This window comes from Diceros bicornis, chromosome 7 (assembly GCF_020826845.1).
Source record: "Diceros bicornis minor isolate mBicDic1 chromosome 7, mDicBic1.mat.cur, whole genome shotgun sequence".
Taxonomy (NCBI): Eukaryota; Metazoa; Chordata; class Mammalia; order Perissodactyla; family Rhinocerotidae; genus Diceros; species Diceros bicornis.
Genome location: NC_080746.1, coordinates 55,599,351 through 55,619,682, shown reverse-complemented (window position 1 = coordinate 55,619,682; position 20,332 = coordinate 55,599,351). Strand labels below are relative to the sequence as shown.

General features: G+C 50.1%; 1 protein-coding gene across 1 annotated transcript in view; it reads right to left on the bottom strand.

Moving 5' to 3' along the window:
* Positions 1–893: 893 nt before the first annotated feature.
* Positions 894–20,332, bottom strand: part of MAP6 (microtubule associated protein 6) — a 75,950-nt gene continuing 56,511 nt past the window's right edge. The window contains exon 4 of the mRNA XM_058545584.1: positions 894–2,775. Coding sequence (XP_058401567.1) covers positions 1,026–2,775 — 1,750 coding nt within the window. The 3' untranslated portion in view covers positions 894–1,025. The remainder of the gene's footprint in view (positions 2,776–20,332) is intronic.

Below are 20,332 nucleotides of genomic sequence, written 5' to 3'. Positions count from 1 at the left end.
TGGAATTTTCAGACCCCCACCCCCTCATGTTCTGGGAGGAGGAGAGGGGCTGGAGATTGAGTGAATAATGCATCATCCTCTGTGATGAAGCCTCCATAAAAATCCCCAAAGTACAGGGTCTGGAGAGCTTCCAGGTTGCTGAACACATGGCGGTACTGGGAGGGCAGCATGCCCGGCGAGGGCTTGGAAGCTCTGCGCCCCTTCCCCCACACCTTGCCCTATGCATCTCTTCCATCTGGATGTTCATCTGTATCCTTTATCATATCCTTTTATGATAAACTGGTAAACATAAGTGTTTCCCTGAGTTCTGTGAGCCATTCTAGCAAATTATCGAACCCAAGGAGGGCGTGGTGGGAACCCCGATTTACATCCAGTCAGTCAGAAAGACAAGTGACAACCTGGACTTTTGATTGATGTCTGAAGTGAGGGGTGAGGGGGGACAGTCTTGAAGGACTGAGCTCTTAACCTGTGAGACCTGACTTATCTTTAGGTAGATAGTGTCAGAAGTGAGTGAAATCGTAGGACACCCAGCTGGAGTCAGAGAATTGCTTGATGGGTGGAAACTACCACATGTCTGGTGTCAGAAGTGCCATGTGAGAGGAGTGTGAGCATCAAGGAGAAACACGGGAGTTTTTCCTTCACATGACCTTAGCCTTGTCCTGCCCCACACCCTCACCATGGGGTCCTGTCCTCCATCTCCTAGCATCTCCCCCGACTTCTGTCTAATGCTGACAACTCACAGGAGCTGGGGATTTCTCCTAAATGGGTGAATGCAGAGTCCTGCAGGCCCACTTTCAAATGTGCATGGCAAGCACACAGACGCACACGCGCGCACGCACACACACTCACACTCACGCTCAAACAGAGCCAGAGAGAGTCACTGCTGAGCCAGAGGGACCAGATTTATTAGATTCCAGCGAGACTATACGGTACGTGTTTCATGCAAATTAAATATGTGTCTTTGTTGCCCCAGGAGGTAGCACTTTCCCTGCCAGCTCCTTCCTCGGCACGTCAAGGGGTGAGCATCAAGGGGAACCCTCAATATATTCCGCATGGGGGACAGTTGGGATCACGATTGGGGGTGGAGGTGAGACAGTGAGCAGCTGAGGGCCCCTGGGACCTTGAGTCTTCAGATGTTCAGGGACCACAGGACCTTGGTCCTTTGCTGGTGGTGGCACCAGAGGATCATCATCTTTCAGAGGCACCGGGATTGTAGGAACTTGATTCTTCACAGGCTCAGGGGCAACAGGACCTTGATCCTTGACTAGTGCTGGGACCACAGGACCTTGACTCTTTGGAGGTTCTGGGACTACAGGGCCTTGTTCCTTGACTAGGGCTGGGACCACAGGACCTTGACTCCTTACAGGTGCCACAACCACAGAATCATGATCCTTCAGAAGCTCTGGGACCACCCCACCTTGATCCTTGACTGGCTCTGGGACCACTAAACCTTGACTTTTCACAGGCTCAGAGACCACAGGACCTTCACTTTTTATAGGTGCTCTGATCATGGCACTTTGATCCTTCAGATGCTCTGGGACCAAAGGACCTTGATCTTTGACAGGTGCTGGGACCTCAGGACCTTGATCCACAGGCTTAGGGACCGTGGGGCCTTGATCTTTGGCAGGTTCTGGGACCACAGGACCTTGATCCCTCAGAGGCTCTGGTACCATGGAACCTGGATCCTCAACTCTTGCTGGAAACATAGGACTTTGATCTTTTAGAGGCACTGGGACCAAAGAACCTTGGTCCTTGACTGGTGCTGAGATCACAGAACCTTCATTCTGTAAAGGGTCAGGGACCACGTGATCTTGATCCTTAACTGGTGCAGGGACCATGGGACCTAGATCCTTCAGAGGCCCTGGAACCACAGGAGCTTGATCCTTCAGAGGCCCTGGGACCACAGGAGCTTGATCCTTCATTGGCTCTGGGACCACAGGAGCTTGATCCTTCATTGGCTCTGGGACCACAGGAGCTTGATCCTTCATTGGCTCTGGGACCACAGGAGCTTGATCCTTCATTGGCTCTGGGACCACAGGAGCTTGATCCATCAGAGGCCCTGGGACCACAGGAGCTTGATCCTTCGTTGGCTGTGGGACCACAGGAGCTTGATCCTTCATTGGCTCTGGGACCACAGGAGCTTGATCCTTCATTGGCTCTGGGACCACAGGAGCTTGATCCATCAGAGGCCCTGGGACCACAGGAGCTTGATCCTTCATTGGCTCTGGGACCACAGGAGCTTGATCCTTCATTGGCTCTGGGACCACAGGAGCTTGATCCTTCATTGGCTCTGGGACCACAGGAGCTTGATCCTTCATTGGCTGTGGGACCACAGGAGCTTGATCCTTCAGAGGCTCTGGGATGACAGGAGCTTGATCCTTCAGAGGCTCTGGGACCACAGGAGCTTGATCCATCAGAGGCCCTGGGACCACAGGAGCTTGATCCTTCATTGGCTGTGGGACCACAGGAGCTTGACCCTTCATTGGCTCTGGGACCACAGGAGCTTGATCCTTCATTGGCTCTGGGACCACAGGAGCTTGATCCTTCAGAGGCCCTGGGACCACAGGAGCTTGATCCTTCAGAGGCCCTGGGACCACAGGAGCTTGATCCTTCAGAGGCCCTGGGACCACAGGAACTTGATCCTTCGGAGACTCTTGGATCACAGGACCTTGATCTTTCAGAGGCCCCAGGCCCACGGGCCCTTGATCCTTGTCTGGCTCTGTGGCTATGGGACCTTGATTCTTACGTGAATCACTGGCAGGTTCAACCAGGCTCCTGCAGAGGAGAGAGAGGTGGTCACTGTGAGGGCCAGAGCTCAGGTCAGGGACAGGGCAGAGCACAGATTGCCTGATGAGTCTTGGCCTAGTGGAGCCTGGGCAGGGCAGCTGTTGCTGGAGAGCCAGGAGGAGAATCTGATTTCCATGTTCTTAGCACAGAACGTGGGGTGGGGTGAGGGGCAGGCTCAGGGATCAGTCATTCAATGTGCTTGCCAATTGATTATAACCTGCACGTGGCACAGAGGCACGTGCCCATGTGACAAGGGCAGTACTGCAGCAGGACTTAGAGTCCCCCAGTGGGCATCCCAGCAGCTCGTCCACCCCACACTCCGCCCAGGCCGCTCTTCCTCTGCAATAGTTGGGCCCATCCACTCAGAGGACCCCACAGGCAGAGGGCTCTTTCCTTGATCTCAGGGCCTTCCAAGGCTCCTTCCCCTCCCCCTCCCCCTTGTTAAGGGCTCACTGTGGGGTGGGGCAATGGGTCCATGGCATGCCAAGAAAGAGGGCAGTGGAAATGTCCCTCTTCCCCTGTCCCCTCAAGGGGAAAAGTATTTTATCACTGATGTTTAGAACAGCCAGCACACAGTGATGATAAAAAGCAGACTGGCTTTTAATTGGCTTTATTATTGCTTTTAAATTATCTATATTCAGTGCACCCCATTGTTGCCTGCACCGCTGCCATTGCCCCCTCATTTGGTAGGTGAATGGCTGGATCTCCCCATTCAGGCAGTGAAGAGGCCCTGCGCCTCTCGCTCCATCCCCACTGCGGCTCCCTCTCCTCTCCCTGGGCCCTGGCCCTCACTTACTCCAAGGCTCCGGGGCTGATTTCGCTGCAGCCGAGAGTCCAAGCCTCTCCCCAGAGTCCTCACGGGATGCTCCATCTGCCTCACTGCGGACACCGGCCCCATCCCTTGGCCCGCCCACATCGTGGAGAACAGGCGATCACTGACACCGAGACAAACATTACCACACTCAGACCCCGCCAGTCTAGGTTAGAATGCACACTCCTTTCTTGCAGGCCAGACTAAAGTCGCCACTCAAGAGTGGCCAGCCAGTGTCACAAGCCCTTGCACACATACAGCACATTCCACTTTCCAAATCACTGCTTTTCATAGCTCACTTCAGTGACCCAGCAACCCTGTGAAGCACGCAGGGAGGATTCTATTACCCCTGCTTGTCAGATGAAGAAACTGAGGTCCAGAGAGGGCGAGTGATGTGGACGGTGAGGGCCCCTGCATGGACTCTGGAGTCTGCGTCTCCCCTCCTGGAGCCTGCGCTCTCTCCCCCACAGCACCTGGCACACAGTAGGTGCTTGGTACAGGGGAGCTGTTATTACCCTTTTACATTGTAGCCAGTCAAACCTCATCAGCATTTTAACAGCTCCTATTGGCTCTCAGGACTATGTCTTACCTGCTTATTAAAGCTGGTCCAGTAAGACCTCTACTGGGCACACTTTCCTAGCTCATTATGGTTTCATCTCTCTGGGCCTTAGTTTGGTGTCTATTTCATTGGGCATAATGATATTTACTCAGAAATTTTTGTTGATTAGAGATCATGTACATAGAGCACCTTGGACCATGTTATTACTATGTAATATTACAATCATTGTTCTATTTACTAAGAAGTAAAATTACACATATTTGGACTATTTTTAGTCTGACATGTCATCCTGATCCAGAAGCTTCTTATTGTATTTAGCATCTTAAGCTACCTGGCGACTGACATCTCTTAGCAGAGTACACAGTGGCGCAGGCTCCATCCAGTCCCTCTTGAGGTCTCTGACCATCAGAGGGGACAGAGAGGGCCAGGGCAGCTCCCTGCACGACACAGAGCACAGCTGCTCTGGCCAGATGGACACAGCTGGCTGCCATCAGTAGGACCTTAGTGTTTGTGGAGAGAGCCAGGCAAGGCCACGAGAAGCGTGCAGGATCCAAGGATGGCATGAAAATACCTCTAACACTTGCTGGCTGGCCAGAGAGGGAAAACAAAAACCCAACTGAGAATAGAATCAAGCAGGAAATTGATTAGTGAACGACCTGGGTGGGGTCATCCTGAATGGTGATGAAGCTGAGACAGGAGACCAAAAAGCTGACCTGAGCTTCACTTGATCTCAGGGGCTGGGGTTACAAAATCTATCCCACTGGCAGGACACGGACTCAGCGTCCCTGCCAGCATGGAGATTAACAAGAGGGCCAGCCCCACAGCATGGGTGGCAAAATACATTTCTCTGGAAGTTTGCAGTATTGGCTCCCACGCTGCGCCCCAAATTTCTGTTTAATGAGCACTCTCAGGCAGCTGTGAGCTAACCTCAAATCTGCTTTGATATATAATATAACCCTGTATTGCTTTGGTTAGTAAACTTGTTTCCTTAGTAAGTGTCTTTAATCATGGGAAGATTTAGAATTAGATTAGAAATGATAAATCAAATCTACAATATTACTTCTTCTTTGGTATTAAGTTTAGGAAAATCTGTGTAGATTTAGTTTGAAAGTATTTGTAATGTTTAAAATAATTTGGCATATTAGACTATCTAACAGATTAGCTTTGTGATTCCAATATAAAATGTGTAATGGAATAATTTAGATGTGATTTTAAGTTGAAAAATATAATTTTATAAATTTTGTAAACAATGATGGAACTACTATGACAACCCAATAGTTATCATACTTTTAAGTTTATTTTATTTAAAATTATTTATAATTTAAATTATTTAGGAGAATTGAATTAAGTTATAAAATCCTCCTTAAAAGAGATAGTTAAATTTTACTAGATTTTTTAATTTGTTACTTTTATAAATTAAGCATTCATTTTAAAACCAAAGCAGCCTGGGTTGGTTTTCCTATGAACAAAACCACCCTCAAGGGCAACATGAAACTCTCATTGACACTGACTGGCCGCCAGTTGGTTCCACAGTGCCAGCCAGTCTCCCCATCTGTAAGCTGCCCCACTCCCAGTAAGGCTGGCAGGAGCCGCACTCACAGAGCCCTCTGTGGAATAAGACAAAGCCACACCCCCAGGGTGGAAGCCCGGCGCATGATCGGTAAGTGGAGATGGGCTGGATTCAGCCCCACTCAGCCCACAGGCCAGCTGTCCTTCGGCATGGCCCAACCTGCACAACCAAATCTGGTGCCCTGAGCCAGCTGCAGATCTTCTCCAGACAGCAGATGACACAGGCCCCTTCTACCCCTCAGCCTGTGTACCCCCTCAGAAACTAGAACGACCTGCTAGGTTAATCTTGGCCTCTGTGCTGCTTATTGCCTGCAAGATCTTGGGCAATTACTCAACCACAATAGACCTCAGTTTCCCCACCTGTAAAATGGGGATAACAACGCAAATGTCAGGGACTTATTACAACAGAGGATCAGATGATCCTGTTAGGCAGGGATCTGAAATCATAGTTCTTGATACTTGTAGAGTGCCTGGGTGCATCACACAAATAAGTCCATTACTAGAATAACTGCAGTAACAGTTTGCTAAATGCTCACACACTCGTTATTGAGCTCACCAGACCCCACGGCAGCCCTGGAGGAAGCAGGGGAGGTGGTGCCAGCCCTGCAGCCTCACCCTCCTCGCACTGTCCTGGGCCGCTCCACGCTGTTTACATACTCCCAGTGTTTTGTTTCTTTATTTCTGCTGCCTGGATTGCCCTCTTTCACCCACTTTTCCCTGTCTGTCCTTGATGGCTCGGCTCAGATCTCGCTCCTCACAAGGTCTTCCTGGACGTGTCTCTCCAAATTCGTTTTGTCCGTATCTTCCCTGTGGCACCGTTTCACAGTCTCTCCCCGCATTCACAGATACCCCAATCACACGTCAGCTTTCCGCCATTAGACTGTGAGCTCCCTGAAGGTAGGGGCCACCCTCCTCGCCTGCAGCCCCAGTGCCCAGGACAGTATCTGGAACAAAGAAGGTCATACGGAAAGATTTACAAATTATTGTTGCTGAAACCTGATTCATCATCTATCCCCAGGCCCCAGCCAGAGCCAGAGTCATCCCTGATACCTCCCTCTCCCTCAAAACCTTCACTGGATCCATCAAGAGCCATCTCTCCTGGCTCCCAGCATTTCTCTCTTGAATATTCCCACTTCTTTCCCTCCTCCCTTCCCCCACCAGCTGTGCCATCATCTCTCTGGACCGCTGGCTGTCACAGCCTCCTAATGGTTCTCTCTGCTCCTCCTCCAATCTATTCTTCACACAGAAATCAGAACCATCTTTCAAAAAAGCAAATCCCTTCCCTGCTTACAACTCTTCAATGGCTTCTGTTTGCACTCAGAATAAAGACGAAAACCTGTTAGCGGGCCCCGCCTAGCTCACCAGCCTGCTCCCACCGCCTCCCCGGCTCTTTGTGCCCCAGCCTCCCAGGACTTTGTTCTGTTCCGCAGTGTGCCCTGCTCCTTTCCATGTACGGCTTTGCACACGCTGTTGTCTCCTCCTGGAACGTTCTCTTGCTCCCTCTTCTACTGGTTAGTGCTTACTCAGCCTCTACCTCTCAGCTCACTGGAGCACTTTCCCAGGGAAGCCTTCCCTGACCCACAGTGTGACCAGGTCCCCTGCTACAGGCTCTCCTAGTCCCTGGCACTTTCTTTCCTACCCATTATTACAGCTAACTACTTGCATTCTTTTGGATTAATGTTTCTCCTACTAGACTGAAGCATTCACAGGGCAGGACCATGTCAATTTTGCACATCACTGTATCCTCTGTACCTAAAATTGCACCTGACCCAGGGAAGGCCCTGACTAAACACTTGTTGAATGAATGAATAAATGAGAGCCTTTTCGGTGCCAGGCTCTGTCCTATTTGCAAAATTTAATGTCCCAAGATTGCACGAGACATCCTAAGTCTTAGGAACTTAATTTTCTGCCCTTCTTCCTGTTTCCATGGAGATGGGCAATGCCTCCTGGGTACACACACACCGACCTTGGATCCGTGCTTTATCAGAGTCTGGAAGCAGGATTATCGAACCCCACCCGAGACTACCTGGACAAAGGGCTGATTCCTGCCCATGTAGACAATTTTAAGCCCATAATCCACCCATGTGTTTTTTTTCCCCCCAGACTGTCTCCTGATGCATCATCAATGCAGCCCAGAGCTGGGCAGTGCTCCTGGTGTAGGGCCCTGTTCAGAAATAGGGACCTGGGGACCCTGTCCTTGAATCTCCTGCCTCCACAGCTTGGAAAAGCCCCAAGGAAGAAAGAAACTCATATTTCCTGAGCGATAACCATGTGCCAAGCTCGGTGCTAGAATCATAGATCATTTCTTATAACGTAAAGAGCAGCCTGCTGGAGGAGAAAGTGCACTGACTGAGCTGGAGGCCAGAAGAGCTGGGTTAGAGTGCTGACCCTACTCTTTCCTAGTCATAGGATGTCATCGTGGGCATGCCAGTCTCCAAGCCTCAGTTTCTTTAATCTATAAAGTAGGGATGACATTGTCCACCTTCCAGGGAAGATTAGTTTATGTGAATGCTCATGGCGTGATCCCTGGAATATGGGTGATGTTTAGTTCCAAAGAGGCATTTAGTGATCTCGTCTAATCGTGTTACTCGACAGATGGGAAACTAGGCCCGGAGAGGGTAAGCAACACTCCCATAGTCACACAGCTAATGGGTAGGAGGTCCAGGACTAAAACATAGGCCTCTCAACATCTCAGTGGGGGGTAGAAGGGATGGAGCAAACTCACTTGAAGCAAAGATGGGCAGGAGGGGCTGAGCCAGGGCCCAGGCCGACTGCACCACAAGGGCTCTGGCAGGAGGTGGGGGGACAGCGGACAGGGCAATTTCACAGCTTTGTTCTCCTCCTGTCTGCCTCCATGTGCCCCATACAGGCGCCCACATTTCCCAGACACAAACGAAGCTCCCAACGCAGTTATGGGAAATGCGGCTGCCCGAGGGCGTGCCAAAGAAACCAGCTTTGAAAGGCTCATTATTCTTTGAAGAGTCTGCAGGAGACAAGGCGTTCTCAACACACGAGCTCTCCTGCCCGCCCCCTCCCCCGCAGGACTCCACGGCCACCTCTGTTTCAGCGCTTGTTGTCGTGGTGACTGTAATTACCCGCCTCTCCTACTAGCCCGTGAGCTGTGTTGTGTTCATCTTTGCATCACTGGTATCTGGTGTCTGGCTCATAGGAGTACCTGGCAGATATCTGTGGGAGTAACGGATGGCTGGTGCTAGCTTCTTCTCTTTATTCTATTTATCCATTCATTAGACAGCCTGCTGAGTCCCCGCTCTGTGTTAGGCCCTGTGTTGGGGGCTTGAGAGGGAATGAGACTCGAGCCCTGACTTGGGGAGCCCCAAGTGTGGAGCAGGAGCCAGACCTGTGAGCACACACCACGGGCACCGTAAAGTCACCAGTGCCCTGGCCCTGGCCCTAAGCCTACATCAGCCTGTGTCCCTTCCACGCGAGAGGGCCGCGCGTCACTTAGCTAGAGAAGTCCTCCTTCTCTGTTCTGTGAAGGCCCAGCTCCACAGAGCCAAATCAAAGGCGTCCAGGGCTGGAAGGACAGACCTGAGGGTCATCGGGTATCCTGAACTTGGGCTGCGTCTCCCTCCCAGCTGGCCCCAGCCACTGCCCACCCTGCCCAAGGTGGGGCACACACCCCAGTGAGGCAGCCCACCTCTTGGTGGCCCAGTGTCTAGACCCTGAGCAGAAACCTGTATTTCTGTTAGCTCTGCTCCCTCCTATCCCTGCCCTGATCCGGGTCTTGAACTCTGGGGCCACTCTTTCAGAGAACGCCACGCTGCCTGCCCCAGGACAGCCTTCCAGCTATTTGAAGATATCTGAAGGGGCAGCAGGCGTGAACTTATTCCTGGCTTCTCGGGGCAACACACGCCCCACGACAGCTCAGACATTTGGTTTCCGAAGCCCTCGCTGTCCCGACTGCTCTCCTCACGACACATCTCAGGTGGCTCCCCATCATTGGAAAGTGTGACCCCCAGAACTGAAAGTGATATTCAGGCGTGGTCTCCAGGCGGGACACATGGCCTCTGCCCTGGAGTCTATACCTCCACTGACGCAGCCTCGCTGCTCCAGCTTTCTCTCAGGCACGCCAGTGCTGCTGCCCAGCACCAGCCCCGCCTCTGCCTAGTCACTCCCTCCTCGGCAACTAAAAATTCAGTTCCAGGGTCACTTCCTCAGTGAAATCACCCTGACCCTCCACAGCCAGCGGTCACGTCCTCCTCCTTCTACGTGCCCACAGCACCTCTTCCCACCCCCACCCCTCCAGCCCTCACAGCAGCCCCATCAGACAGTTGCCAACTGTTTTGCAGCTGCCTCTCCAGACTGGGGCTCTCGGAGGGTGGGGACCGTGTCTACTCATCTCTCTTTCCCTCCCTCTCTCCCTCCTCCCTCCTTCTTCCCCCCTTCCTTCCACAAACATTTAATAAGTGCCTACTATGTGCCAGGCCACTGAACAGAGTGGAAAGCAGGGAGCTCTCGCCCAGGGCTGGCACCTGGTAGGGGACCTCCATCCTCAATGAGAAGTTTTAAAAATAACTCACACGAGATCAAATTCTAACAACCACATTTACATGAGACACAAATGATTTCCTATTTTCAACTGCCTTAGCACCTTTTTGGTCCTCCCAGACTGTCATCTCTCTTTATGGTTTTCTAAGAGGACTCTACATACAATGTGGCACATCATAGTCTCACAGCAGCCCTGTCGGCCAGGCAGTCAGGGGTCACGCATACTTCATTTTCCAGAAGGAAACCCAGGCTCAGAAATGGGAAGTAAGTTGCCCACGGTCATATAGTAAATTTGTAGCAATATTAAGACTTAACCGAGGATAACAGATTTCCAGTCAAGCTCTTTCCTCTCTACAACAATATCCCTCATGTGTGGGACTTCAACTATAGAGATTCCAAATTTATCTGCAGATGTCTGAACTGGGTCTGCCTGGTGCAGGAGGCTGGAGCCATTGACCTCTGTAGGTCCCCAACTCCAAGCTCCCAACAGCATGTCCTGAGAGAGTTGCCTCTCTGGGGGCCAGGCCCCCAACAACCAGTCCCCCTTCCCCTCGGCCCTTCCTCCATCCACTATACAAGGACCCCCCACCCTCACCCCACCTTGAGTTTTACCTCCTGCCATTCAGCAGACCCTGGCAAAGAAGAGAGTCCCAGAAAGCAGTGGGATCCTGGTCTGAGTGCCCATCTACACCCATACCTATAAGCCCTACCTGCACGGCTGCCCCTCAGGCTACCAGCCAGGGCCACACAGAGTCCACCAAGATGTGGCTCATCAGCACAGAAAGAGCGTCTAGGACCACAGCTAGGAAAGATGCTGCCACCACAAGGCTTAATTCCGGGCGGGGGGCTGGGGGATGCTTAGGGGGTAGTAACCATGCTGACCAAACTCAGCATCTGTGACCTTCATCTGACTCATTTTCCATAGACGACGAGAGTATTGAGAGTCACTGAAGGCTTTGGAGAAGGAAGGGACAGGGACAGAATGAAGAGACTGCCATTTCAGGAGGATGCACATCATCTTTACCACGGGAATCCTAGAGATGGTCCCAAGTACTGGACGAAGAATGGGTTTTAATCACCCAAACCTGGCTTCAAATCCTGGCTCACCACTTACACACTGTATGACTCTCTTACTGAATCACCGGGTCTGGATTTCTTTCTCTGTAAATGGGGGTGATACGTGCAGACTCTCTGGCCCCATTGTGAAGACTAAATGAGAACAAGTGTGTAAAGGCCACATCAATGTTCATTCCCTTCCCCTAGGCTGTGCAACTCTGCCTTTTACAAAAGCGGAACCAGAGACCCAGGGCAGAATCCTAGTCAGATTTTTCTCCACTTCTCCAGGCTCCTGCAGGCAGGTGTGTTCCTCTCAAGTGCCAGGAAGTGGTTGCACTAGGTGGCTAGACGGCATGTTTTCTGCCCTGAGTTGTCGTTTTCCTTTTTTCTGTTAAACACCTTTTCTAGCTATAACCTGCTAAGAAGAACTAAATAAATTCTCAGTTGCATAATAAATATTTTAAAAAGTATCCTTGGTTGTTTTAACACCAAGAAGGTAAAGTCAAGGGCATAAGTTGACTGTCTCAAAGGGCTGCTAAGAATCTGCTAATCCTGCTAATGACCCTTTTAGAATGCAAAGTGCTGGACTAGGCAACCAGACAGCAACGGCTCAGTCCTTGTCCAGCTCTGTGTTCCTGGAAACTGGCAAATCGATTTTTGTCCTTTCCCCCACTCCATCTAGAGCAAAGGATGAGATTTTGAGCAATTAATCAAAACTGGTTTCATGTGTCCAGAAGGGCTCGATTAAAATGAGCGTGTAATTGCAGGAATGGACTGCACTGGTGATTTATAGGGTGTGCTCAGAGTGGAGGGGAGGAAAGGGCGGGGTTGGGGGAGGCAGCGAGAGCCAGCACTCCATGGGCTTGCACTCAGGCTGTCATGTGGCGGCGAGAGTGGATTTACCACATGTAGCTCCAGCGACCACACCGCTGGGGCCAAGGGTGGTAAGTGACTGGGAAGCGGTGGTCGGCAAAACTACCCACAAATCACCACTGACAAGGGCGTTCCACTTTACAGTTTCCAGAGGACTTTCGCATGCATCCTCATTGGGTCCTCATGATTCCTGTGGAAGCAGAAACAGGTCCCCCTGCTATGAGAACTCTGACCACTGCTATCCCAAACCCTGGAACCAAACAGAGTCGGGTAACACTGTATCCCTTGCTGACCAAACTCCTGCTTTCTGAATTTGGGAACCAAATAGATTTGGATAGTGATGGATACTTGTATTGTTGTTATCTCTTTGAGGCTCAAAGAAATTAAGAGACTCAGCCAAGGTCACACAGCCAGTAAACAGGAGAGCCTGGATTTAGAGCCAGGCCTGTTGGCTCTAATTCCCAGCTCTTCTTCCTAAGACATGCCCCAGAGGGATGCCTCTGCCATCGTGGAGTTAGGAGCTCTGCACTGGGTAGGGGGTGGGATTAACCAACCTCTGAAGATTACCCTCAAACCAAGAGTCTATGATTTTTGGAAATCAGGACAGTTTAGAAAAAGTGGCTACAAAAAGTACAGGGGTAGGCTGGCCTGGAGGCTGGCCATTATAAACTAGCCGCTGGGGCCGGCCCCGTGGCTTAGCGGTTAAGTTCACGCGCTCCGCTGCTGGCGGCCCAGGTTCGGATCCCGGGCGCGCATCGACACACTGCTTCTCCAGCCATGCTGAGGCCGCGTCCCACATACAGCAACCAGAAGGATGTGCAACTACGACATACAACTATCTACTGGGGCTTTGGGGGGAAAACAAATAAATAAATTTGTTTTCCCCCCAAAGCCCAAAACAAAAAAAAAAGAGAAAAACAAAAACAAAAACAAAAAGAACATCTATGAATCTGATCCAAATGTGTAGCACCCAGAATGTAAATAATTTATAATTACTCTGTGTTGACAGTACATGCTGAGAGCCAGAGATAAAAAACAATCCTCAAATTATATTCACAAATATCATCTTAAAAAAAAAATAAAAATAAAAAAATAAAAAAAAATAAACTAGCCGCTGACTGCTCTGTGCTCTGCTGTTGCCGTGACCTCTCTTGAAAGCACCACTTTCATGCGAGCAGAATAAAGCCTTGTGGAGGCACCATGGTGAATACGGACGCAGATGGTGAATATTGTCATTCATTCACTCACTCATTATTCATTCAACAAACACTTTAGAAGACATTCTCTGTGGTAGGCATTGGGCCAGGAGTTAGGGCTACAAAGATGAACAGAAGGGCCTGGCCTTTGCCCAGGGGAGCATAGTCCAGTGGGGGGACACACGCACGAGTGGATGACACGGTACATGTGGTACGTTCCATGATGAAGACACACACGGAGCATCTTACCCAGCCTGGGAAGTGCGGGAAAGGCCTCCTGGAGCTGTCCCCTGAGCGGAGTCTTGAAGGATGAGTTAGCCGGGTGGAGAAGCAGGAGAGGGCAATCTGAGCAGGCGGGGCAGCGTGGGTAAAGGCATGGAGGTGAGAAGCAGCATGGTGCGCTGAGGGGACGATACGCTTCTGTAGGCCCCCAGGAGCCCACGGGTGGCTTAAAGCAGGGTGTGACATGGGCAGACTGGCATGTTCTAAAGATCCCTCCGGCAGCTTAAACCAGAAGCAGTGGCGTTAAGTTATTTATCTCAGCATCCGAAGCTCCCTTGGCCCCAGATAAGATGTCTAGGTTGAGACAGTTATACACAATGCCGAGTTAACAGCGATTAAGGGCCACTTATTTGAGGACAAGGGACAGAAATTTAAGCTCAGTTCCTCTGTTTGAAATAAAATGCACAAAATGGTGGTCTCTGATCCACTGCCTCAAGTAACAGACACAAGTTGTATCTCGGCATCTCTAGTACCAAGAGTATTTCTTATTAATGAAAAATCTGATGGATCATTCTGTATTCAATAGCCATGCATTTCAGTTACCCAGTCAGTTAATTTAGTACCCAAACGAGAAAACCTGTATATTTGGCTGAGACAATTGGTCAATTCAGTCAGTTGTGTGTGAAGACCTGGTCCAATTCTTATGTCCCCTGGCTTGTATCTGGGTCCCAAGATTTAAAGAGGATACTAGGTAAGCCTGCTGGAAGGCCTGCAATGGCCTGACTGGACCGTGGCACTGTGAGGCGTGGGTGTAGTTTTAGTTAAGAGTCCAACCTGTCTGAAACCTGATTCACTCCAGGCCAGCCCCAGCCTCCCTCAGGTGAAGGGGAGAAACAGCCCGGGGTGTGGAGCAGACCTGGACTCCATGCTTCCTTCATCTTTCTGAGCTGGACCGAGCTGGCAGGTGCCCCACCACTTTGAGCTTCCCTCCTGTCTGTTACCTGTCTGTTACTCCACATTAGGAGGGGCCAATGAAGCAGCACAGAAAGAAATGCTGGGTAAGCAATCAATAAATATAAGTTGTGAGAATATTATTGTTTAGGTCTGTGGACTCAAGGTAATTCAGTAGTTGGAATTCTTTAAAAGCAATCTTCTTAATCAGAGTGTTTGCCTTAATCAACTTCTCGTAATGTCAGAGATTACTCATAGTTCACAATCTATCAGAAAGATAGTGAACACAGCCCTTCAAGATAGTGAAGGGAAGGGGAAGGGGCCTGAAATGACCTGTATCTAGCGTCCACTATGGGTTCCCTACAGCCATCACGTCATTTCAGCCTCACTCCTCTCCTTTGAGGTGGGTATTGGTGTCCCCATTTTCAGAGGAGGACACCAAGACTCAAAGGGGTCAGTGAATGACACAGGGTTGCACAGCTGGCACTGATTTCCACCCATGAACCTTGTAAACGCCTAAGTGCACTGCCAGTGTTAACCAGCATTCACACGATAAAGAACAAAATATGGGATGATGTCAATTCTATTATAGGTACTCTAGGATGTTCTAGGTGCTATGTGGATCTATGCATCAAATGGCAGTGGGATGGAGCAGGTTTGCACGATGTGGCTGGTTCTGCAAGAGTCCACTAAGAGAGGGCTGCTTCCATTCGTTTGAAACAGCCGCCTCTCCTGTCTTGGTGGCCTTGGCTACTCCAGCCGCTGACCCAGCCCTGCTGGCCTCAGGTGGGGCTGGGGTCGGGCCTTGGCTTAACTGGAGATGGTCCACAGGCTACATCCTGAAAGAAGCTTTTTATACCTGTGGTCCTGAAAATGTAAACTGCTTTAAGACATTTTACCAGTAAAAGGACCTTGAAATCACAATGACATGCTAAGGGAGATCATAGCCCTTGTGAAATGGGACTTGACACTCCTCAAATCTACGAGAAGCAGGTTATAAATTTTAAACCTTAGTGGAAAAAAAGGAGGAAAGAATTTCACTAAGAACACACAAACTCTAAGGAAGAATTAAAATACACTTAGAACTCATTTAGCAATGATGACCTATTTTAAAACTAGAGGGCTGGTTTTGATTTGGTTTGTTTGCTGTTTTAGGGGGGGTGACACCAGTAATGGGTTATAGGTTTGCCTCCTGGGCTGTGGGCAGCAACGGGGAGCATGGTGGGAACTGTAGGCTGAGGCCCCGGCTGAGCCCTGACCACTGGGCGCCACAGAGAAAGCTGGCCGGGCTCCCCACCTTCCCACCTTCGCCGCCGCCCAATCCTTGCCCTCTCTCTGGTTCTGAGTGTCTCTCACCTTCTCGCGGGTTATTTCTTCATATATGTCTTTTTCTCTCTCTGCCTCTATTTCTACCTCTCTGTGTCTCCCCTGTCTTTCTTTCTCTCTCTCTCACTCTCTGGTTTTGATCAAAACAATCTTGAACTGATCAAAAGAGAGCTGAATAATATACTTTTGTGTGTTTGTTTTATTTATTGAACGGTATTTTGTATTTTCCACCTCATACAAAGGCAGGCAGGTGGGTGGAGTATTTTCTGTCCATCTGGAAGACAAATAGATAGTGGAGTTGCATATGTATGACCCTGGATTGATTCCTACCACAGCTCCTCCCAAAACCCAGAAATTGGGGACCAGCAATCGAACGCAAGTCCCAGCCCAGAGCTCCTACCCTAGAGCAAGAGAGGACCTGGGCTTGTTGCCCGACATGTGGGTGAGGGCGAGCAGCATGACGGCAGGGAGCATGCAGAGGTGGGTGTATGGATGGAGATCCCAGCTGGCAACCGCCCATTCTCAGACATCGGGCCTTTCCAGGACGGGCTCTGCCACTCTCCAGGTTTTGCCTTGACCCTCCTTGAGTGAACTACCCCCAGGACCTGAGCGTACCTGCGGCTGCACCCCTCCACACCTGTGCTTGTGCAGCTCCCTCCCTCTGGCATGCCTTCACCACCCCAGGCTCTGTTCACCTGGTCATAACCTGCCCAAATACTGAGGTCCTCCCTGATCCACGGAACCAGCTAGAACAGACTCCTCCTTCGTGCCCCACTGTGATCAGAGGTGGGGTCTCAGTCATCCTGGTTTCCCTAGCACCCAGCACAGTGCCTGGCACACAATAGGTATTCAATCAACACATGTTGGAAAAAGGAAGAGGGATCCCATATGAAAGTAGAGAATTTTTTGTCTCCCACTTTAGCAGAAGGAAATCAAAGCGGACAAACTTGGCCCTAGCTCTGAGGTTCCCTCCCAGACCTGCTCTCCTCCTCTAGGCCTGCCCCTACATGCCCTGCATGCCCGCCTCCCGCCCGCTCTCCAAGGCTCCCTCCCCCATGAAGCCTTCTGATGCCCCACCACCAGGGGAAGAAACCTGTCCTTCATCTGAGCTCCTGGCTACCTTATTTGGACCTCTGTTATGGCTGTTTCTGCACCCCCATGTAAGGCACACACACCAAGACTGTCACCCCCATAACCCACACAGTGAGTCAGCCCCCAGAGGGTGGAACCTTCACAATGACCAGGTTTATGAGTATATGAAGGCATCTCTGCCATCCCCTGGGAGGAGAAAAAGCCAGAAGTGACAGTCCTGCGGGTGGACAGGAAAGGGCTGGAGAGTCAGGGCCCAGCCTCCCAGCGTGGCAAGGCGGTGCTGGGCACAGGCAGTCTCACCCCCAGCAATATGGGATCAAAACGTTACACTACCTTGTCGGCCAGTGGGTCTCCTGGTCCATCTTCGCCTTTCCCAACACTTAGCTCTGACTGCTTGCAATTAGTATCTGAGAGGCAATCTAAAAGAGTCAAGCTGCATTATGGAGACCCCCGAAAAAATGCAGGGCACAGCTCATCTCGTGGAGAGTGGCTCAAATGGCAAAGGTTGGTTCCTTCACCTACTCAGCTGGGCCTTACCAAGGAAATAAGATCAAGAAAGTGGTATTTGTCTTTAGCATTTATTCATAATTGGAAAAGCTGTTTGTTTGTTTGTTTGTTTTTTCTGAGCAAGCACAGACCACAAGCACGTCACAATCAATTGGCTATACATGAGTATTTTTGTCATTTTCTTACTAACAGCAGGAATGAAATAGCACCAAGAGAGGTGTGCGCTACACGTTACATAGACAATCTGTGGTATGCAACAAAACCCAGGCCACAAAATCGTGTTTAGACACTTCCTGTCTGCCTCAGAGAGGCACAGGTGTAACGGACCGAATGGGAGCACCAGCGGGTAAGGAAAGCTTCAGAGCCAATGCACAGCCTTAGGGGTTATCTTTGCAGGCGAGCGAAGCAGACAATGGGAAAGCTTCGGTCCTCGCTCTTTCGCTACGGGAGATAGGGACCCACAGGGAAAGGTACAAAAATGGGCGGAACAGGCATTGGGAGCTTGGTCACCTTCAGAAAGGCAGAACCAAAACACTGCTTGTCAAACCGAAATCAGTTTCTATCAGTATATTTGGGATGTAGAACGAGACTGGCTGAGTTTTATTTGTAAACAGTAGAAATCAAAGGAGCTTTCTTGCCAGTGAAGCGGCACATTCAAGAGTCCAAGTGAACTATAGACAGGCTTCTCTCAGGTGGAGGTGTTAAAAAGATGGGGGCACTGAAGGGTTGAAAAGACATTAGACAGGTCATCTAAAGCCTCAGGTGGGGCAGGGTGGGAAACATCCCTGGGGCTGCGAGGTGGGTGGGAAACTCTACGATTTGGGCAACACAAGCTTGAATCAGACACAGGGATCGAGTCAGACATCTCCTTCTGGCTGTGCTGCTGTGGAGACAGACTTATTTACACCACCCACCCTGTCTAGCACAGTATCTGGAACAAAGGCATTCAACAAGTGAATGAGTGTTCCCCCATGCGTTGTAAAGTCTGATTTCCCTGATCTGCAAAAAATATATGACTATTCTATGGAGAAATCCAAATTGTGGCTAATATCAACTCGTCTGACTAATGCCAGATCTTGAGGGAATGAACATACATTGGCAAATTCTCTGGATAAAGTTAAGATCCTGTTGGTAGAGCTCTCTGGTTAATGTTAAGATGAGCTAGCAAATAGCTGGAATCAGTACTGAGATCCACTCTAGTCATTTCCAGATAGGCATCAAAATCTGTGATTCATAAACACTGAAACTCACTAGCATTTTCTACCTTCTTCAGTACTTCTCCTTCCTCACAGTTCCATACCCCGAGATGGAAAGCAAGATGGCAGTGGGCCTGGACGAGCGCTTCAGTCCTTCCAGTCCTGTTCTCTTAAGTAATATGGCCCACGTAGCACATGCTCAGTTAATTTGCAAAAGACTTCTCAATCAGCCCCAAGGTGACAACCAAGATGGCGTAAACAGAGACTTTCTGCTTGAATGGTCAGAATACAGAGAGCTTGTGGAGGCTCCACTTCCTCCAGACTGGAAGGATCTGAAGGGAGTTTTGAGGTAAGGAACTGTGAGAACTTCACTCTATACGTCTTTCATTACAAAAGAAAAGTCAGCCTGAGCAGAGACTTTGCATCATACAGCAGCCCAGCGATTCCAGAATGCTGGCAATGGTAAGCACTTTAAGGACAGGAGAAATAAAGCGGGCTGGGCAGTACACATCACAGGGTTTGCAAATGTAATTTTTCTGGTGGGTATTTTGGGTTCCCTCACGGGCACTGGGGGTCTTCTCACAACTCTCTGACTAATGTCTACAACACAATTCTAGCACAGCTAAGGCGGCACTTGCCACCACTGGGGGCTTTGGCCACACAGACACGTGACACATAATACAGTGAGAGCTGCTTTCATTCATTAATGAGGTCAAAAATCCTTGCTAAGCACTTAGCAGGGAACTCTCCTAGTCTTTAGCTAAGTCACAGAAATTTCCCATAACCTGAAGCTCAGCATCCTCCGTCCTCTCTGAGGACCAGAGCAAGAACAGTTCAGCAAGGGAAAGTAAACACCGCCACGCTGGCCACTACGTCTACCTCCCACCTCGTGTTTCTCAGAAGCAAGAAAGCCACGTTCTAAATACACTACCCCTAAACCTCGAACTTTCTTCCTCAGTCATCTGTAACCAGTTGCTCCACAAAATCAGCAGCACTGGAGAGGCTGAGGGTGAACAGAGGAAAACAGTCTCCTCATTTTCGTCATCTTCCTATAATGTCGAGAATGTATCTAAAACACCTAACCTTTTCACTCTGGCCTAGTTTTCTTCACCAGTGGCATTTCTATTACTTGGTATACAATTTAAAGCCCACTGACAGGAAACGAAAGGCAGTCACACGTTTCTAACAGAAGATTCTATGAAAAAATTACTTAACAGACACAACTCATTATATTAAGGCTGAGGTTTTGTTTTTTGTTTTTTAAATATTTCCACAGATTTTGTCAATTGCTGAAGCCCAAGTTGAGCTTCTATAGCACGTGACAACTCTCTGAATTTTGAAAAAGAACACATTTATCTAAAGTTCAAAATTGATCACGGACAGACTTCGGGGGGAATAGGAGGAGGACACCCCACAGACATTTCTAAGCACTACCAGGAGGTCTCCTTTGCAGCCATGTCAGAACTGCCTCTGTGCTAAGCCCTGCCCTCCCCCCAGCATGCGGGCTCACCTGCCATGGGAGGCACGGCCGGTGAGCTACACTGCCCGGTGTTCCAGGGGCCCGGTGGCGTGGACCCCATGGCCACGCTCGGCCGGTTGGTCTGGTTTGGAGAGGAGGCATGCCACACGGTCTTTGAAACAGGATTCCTCCATTCAAAGAAACCAAACCAGAGAGCTC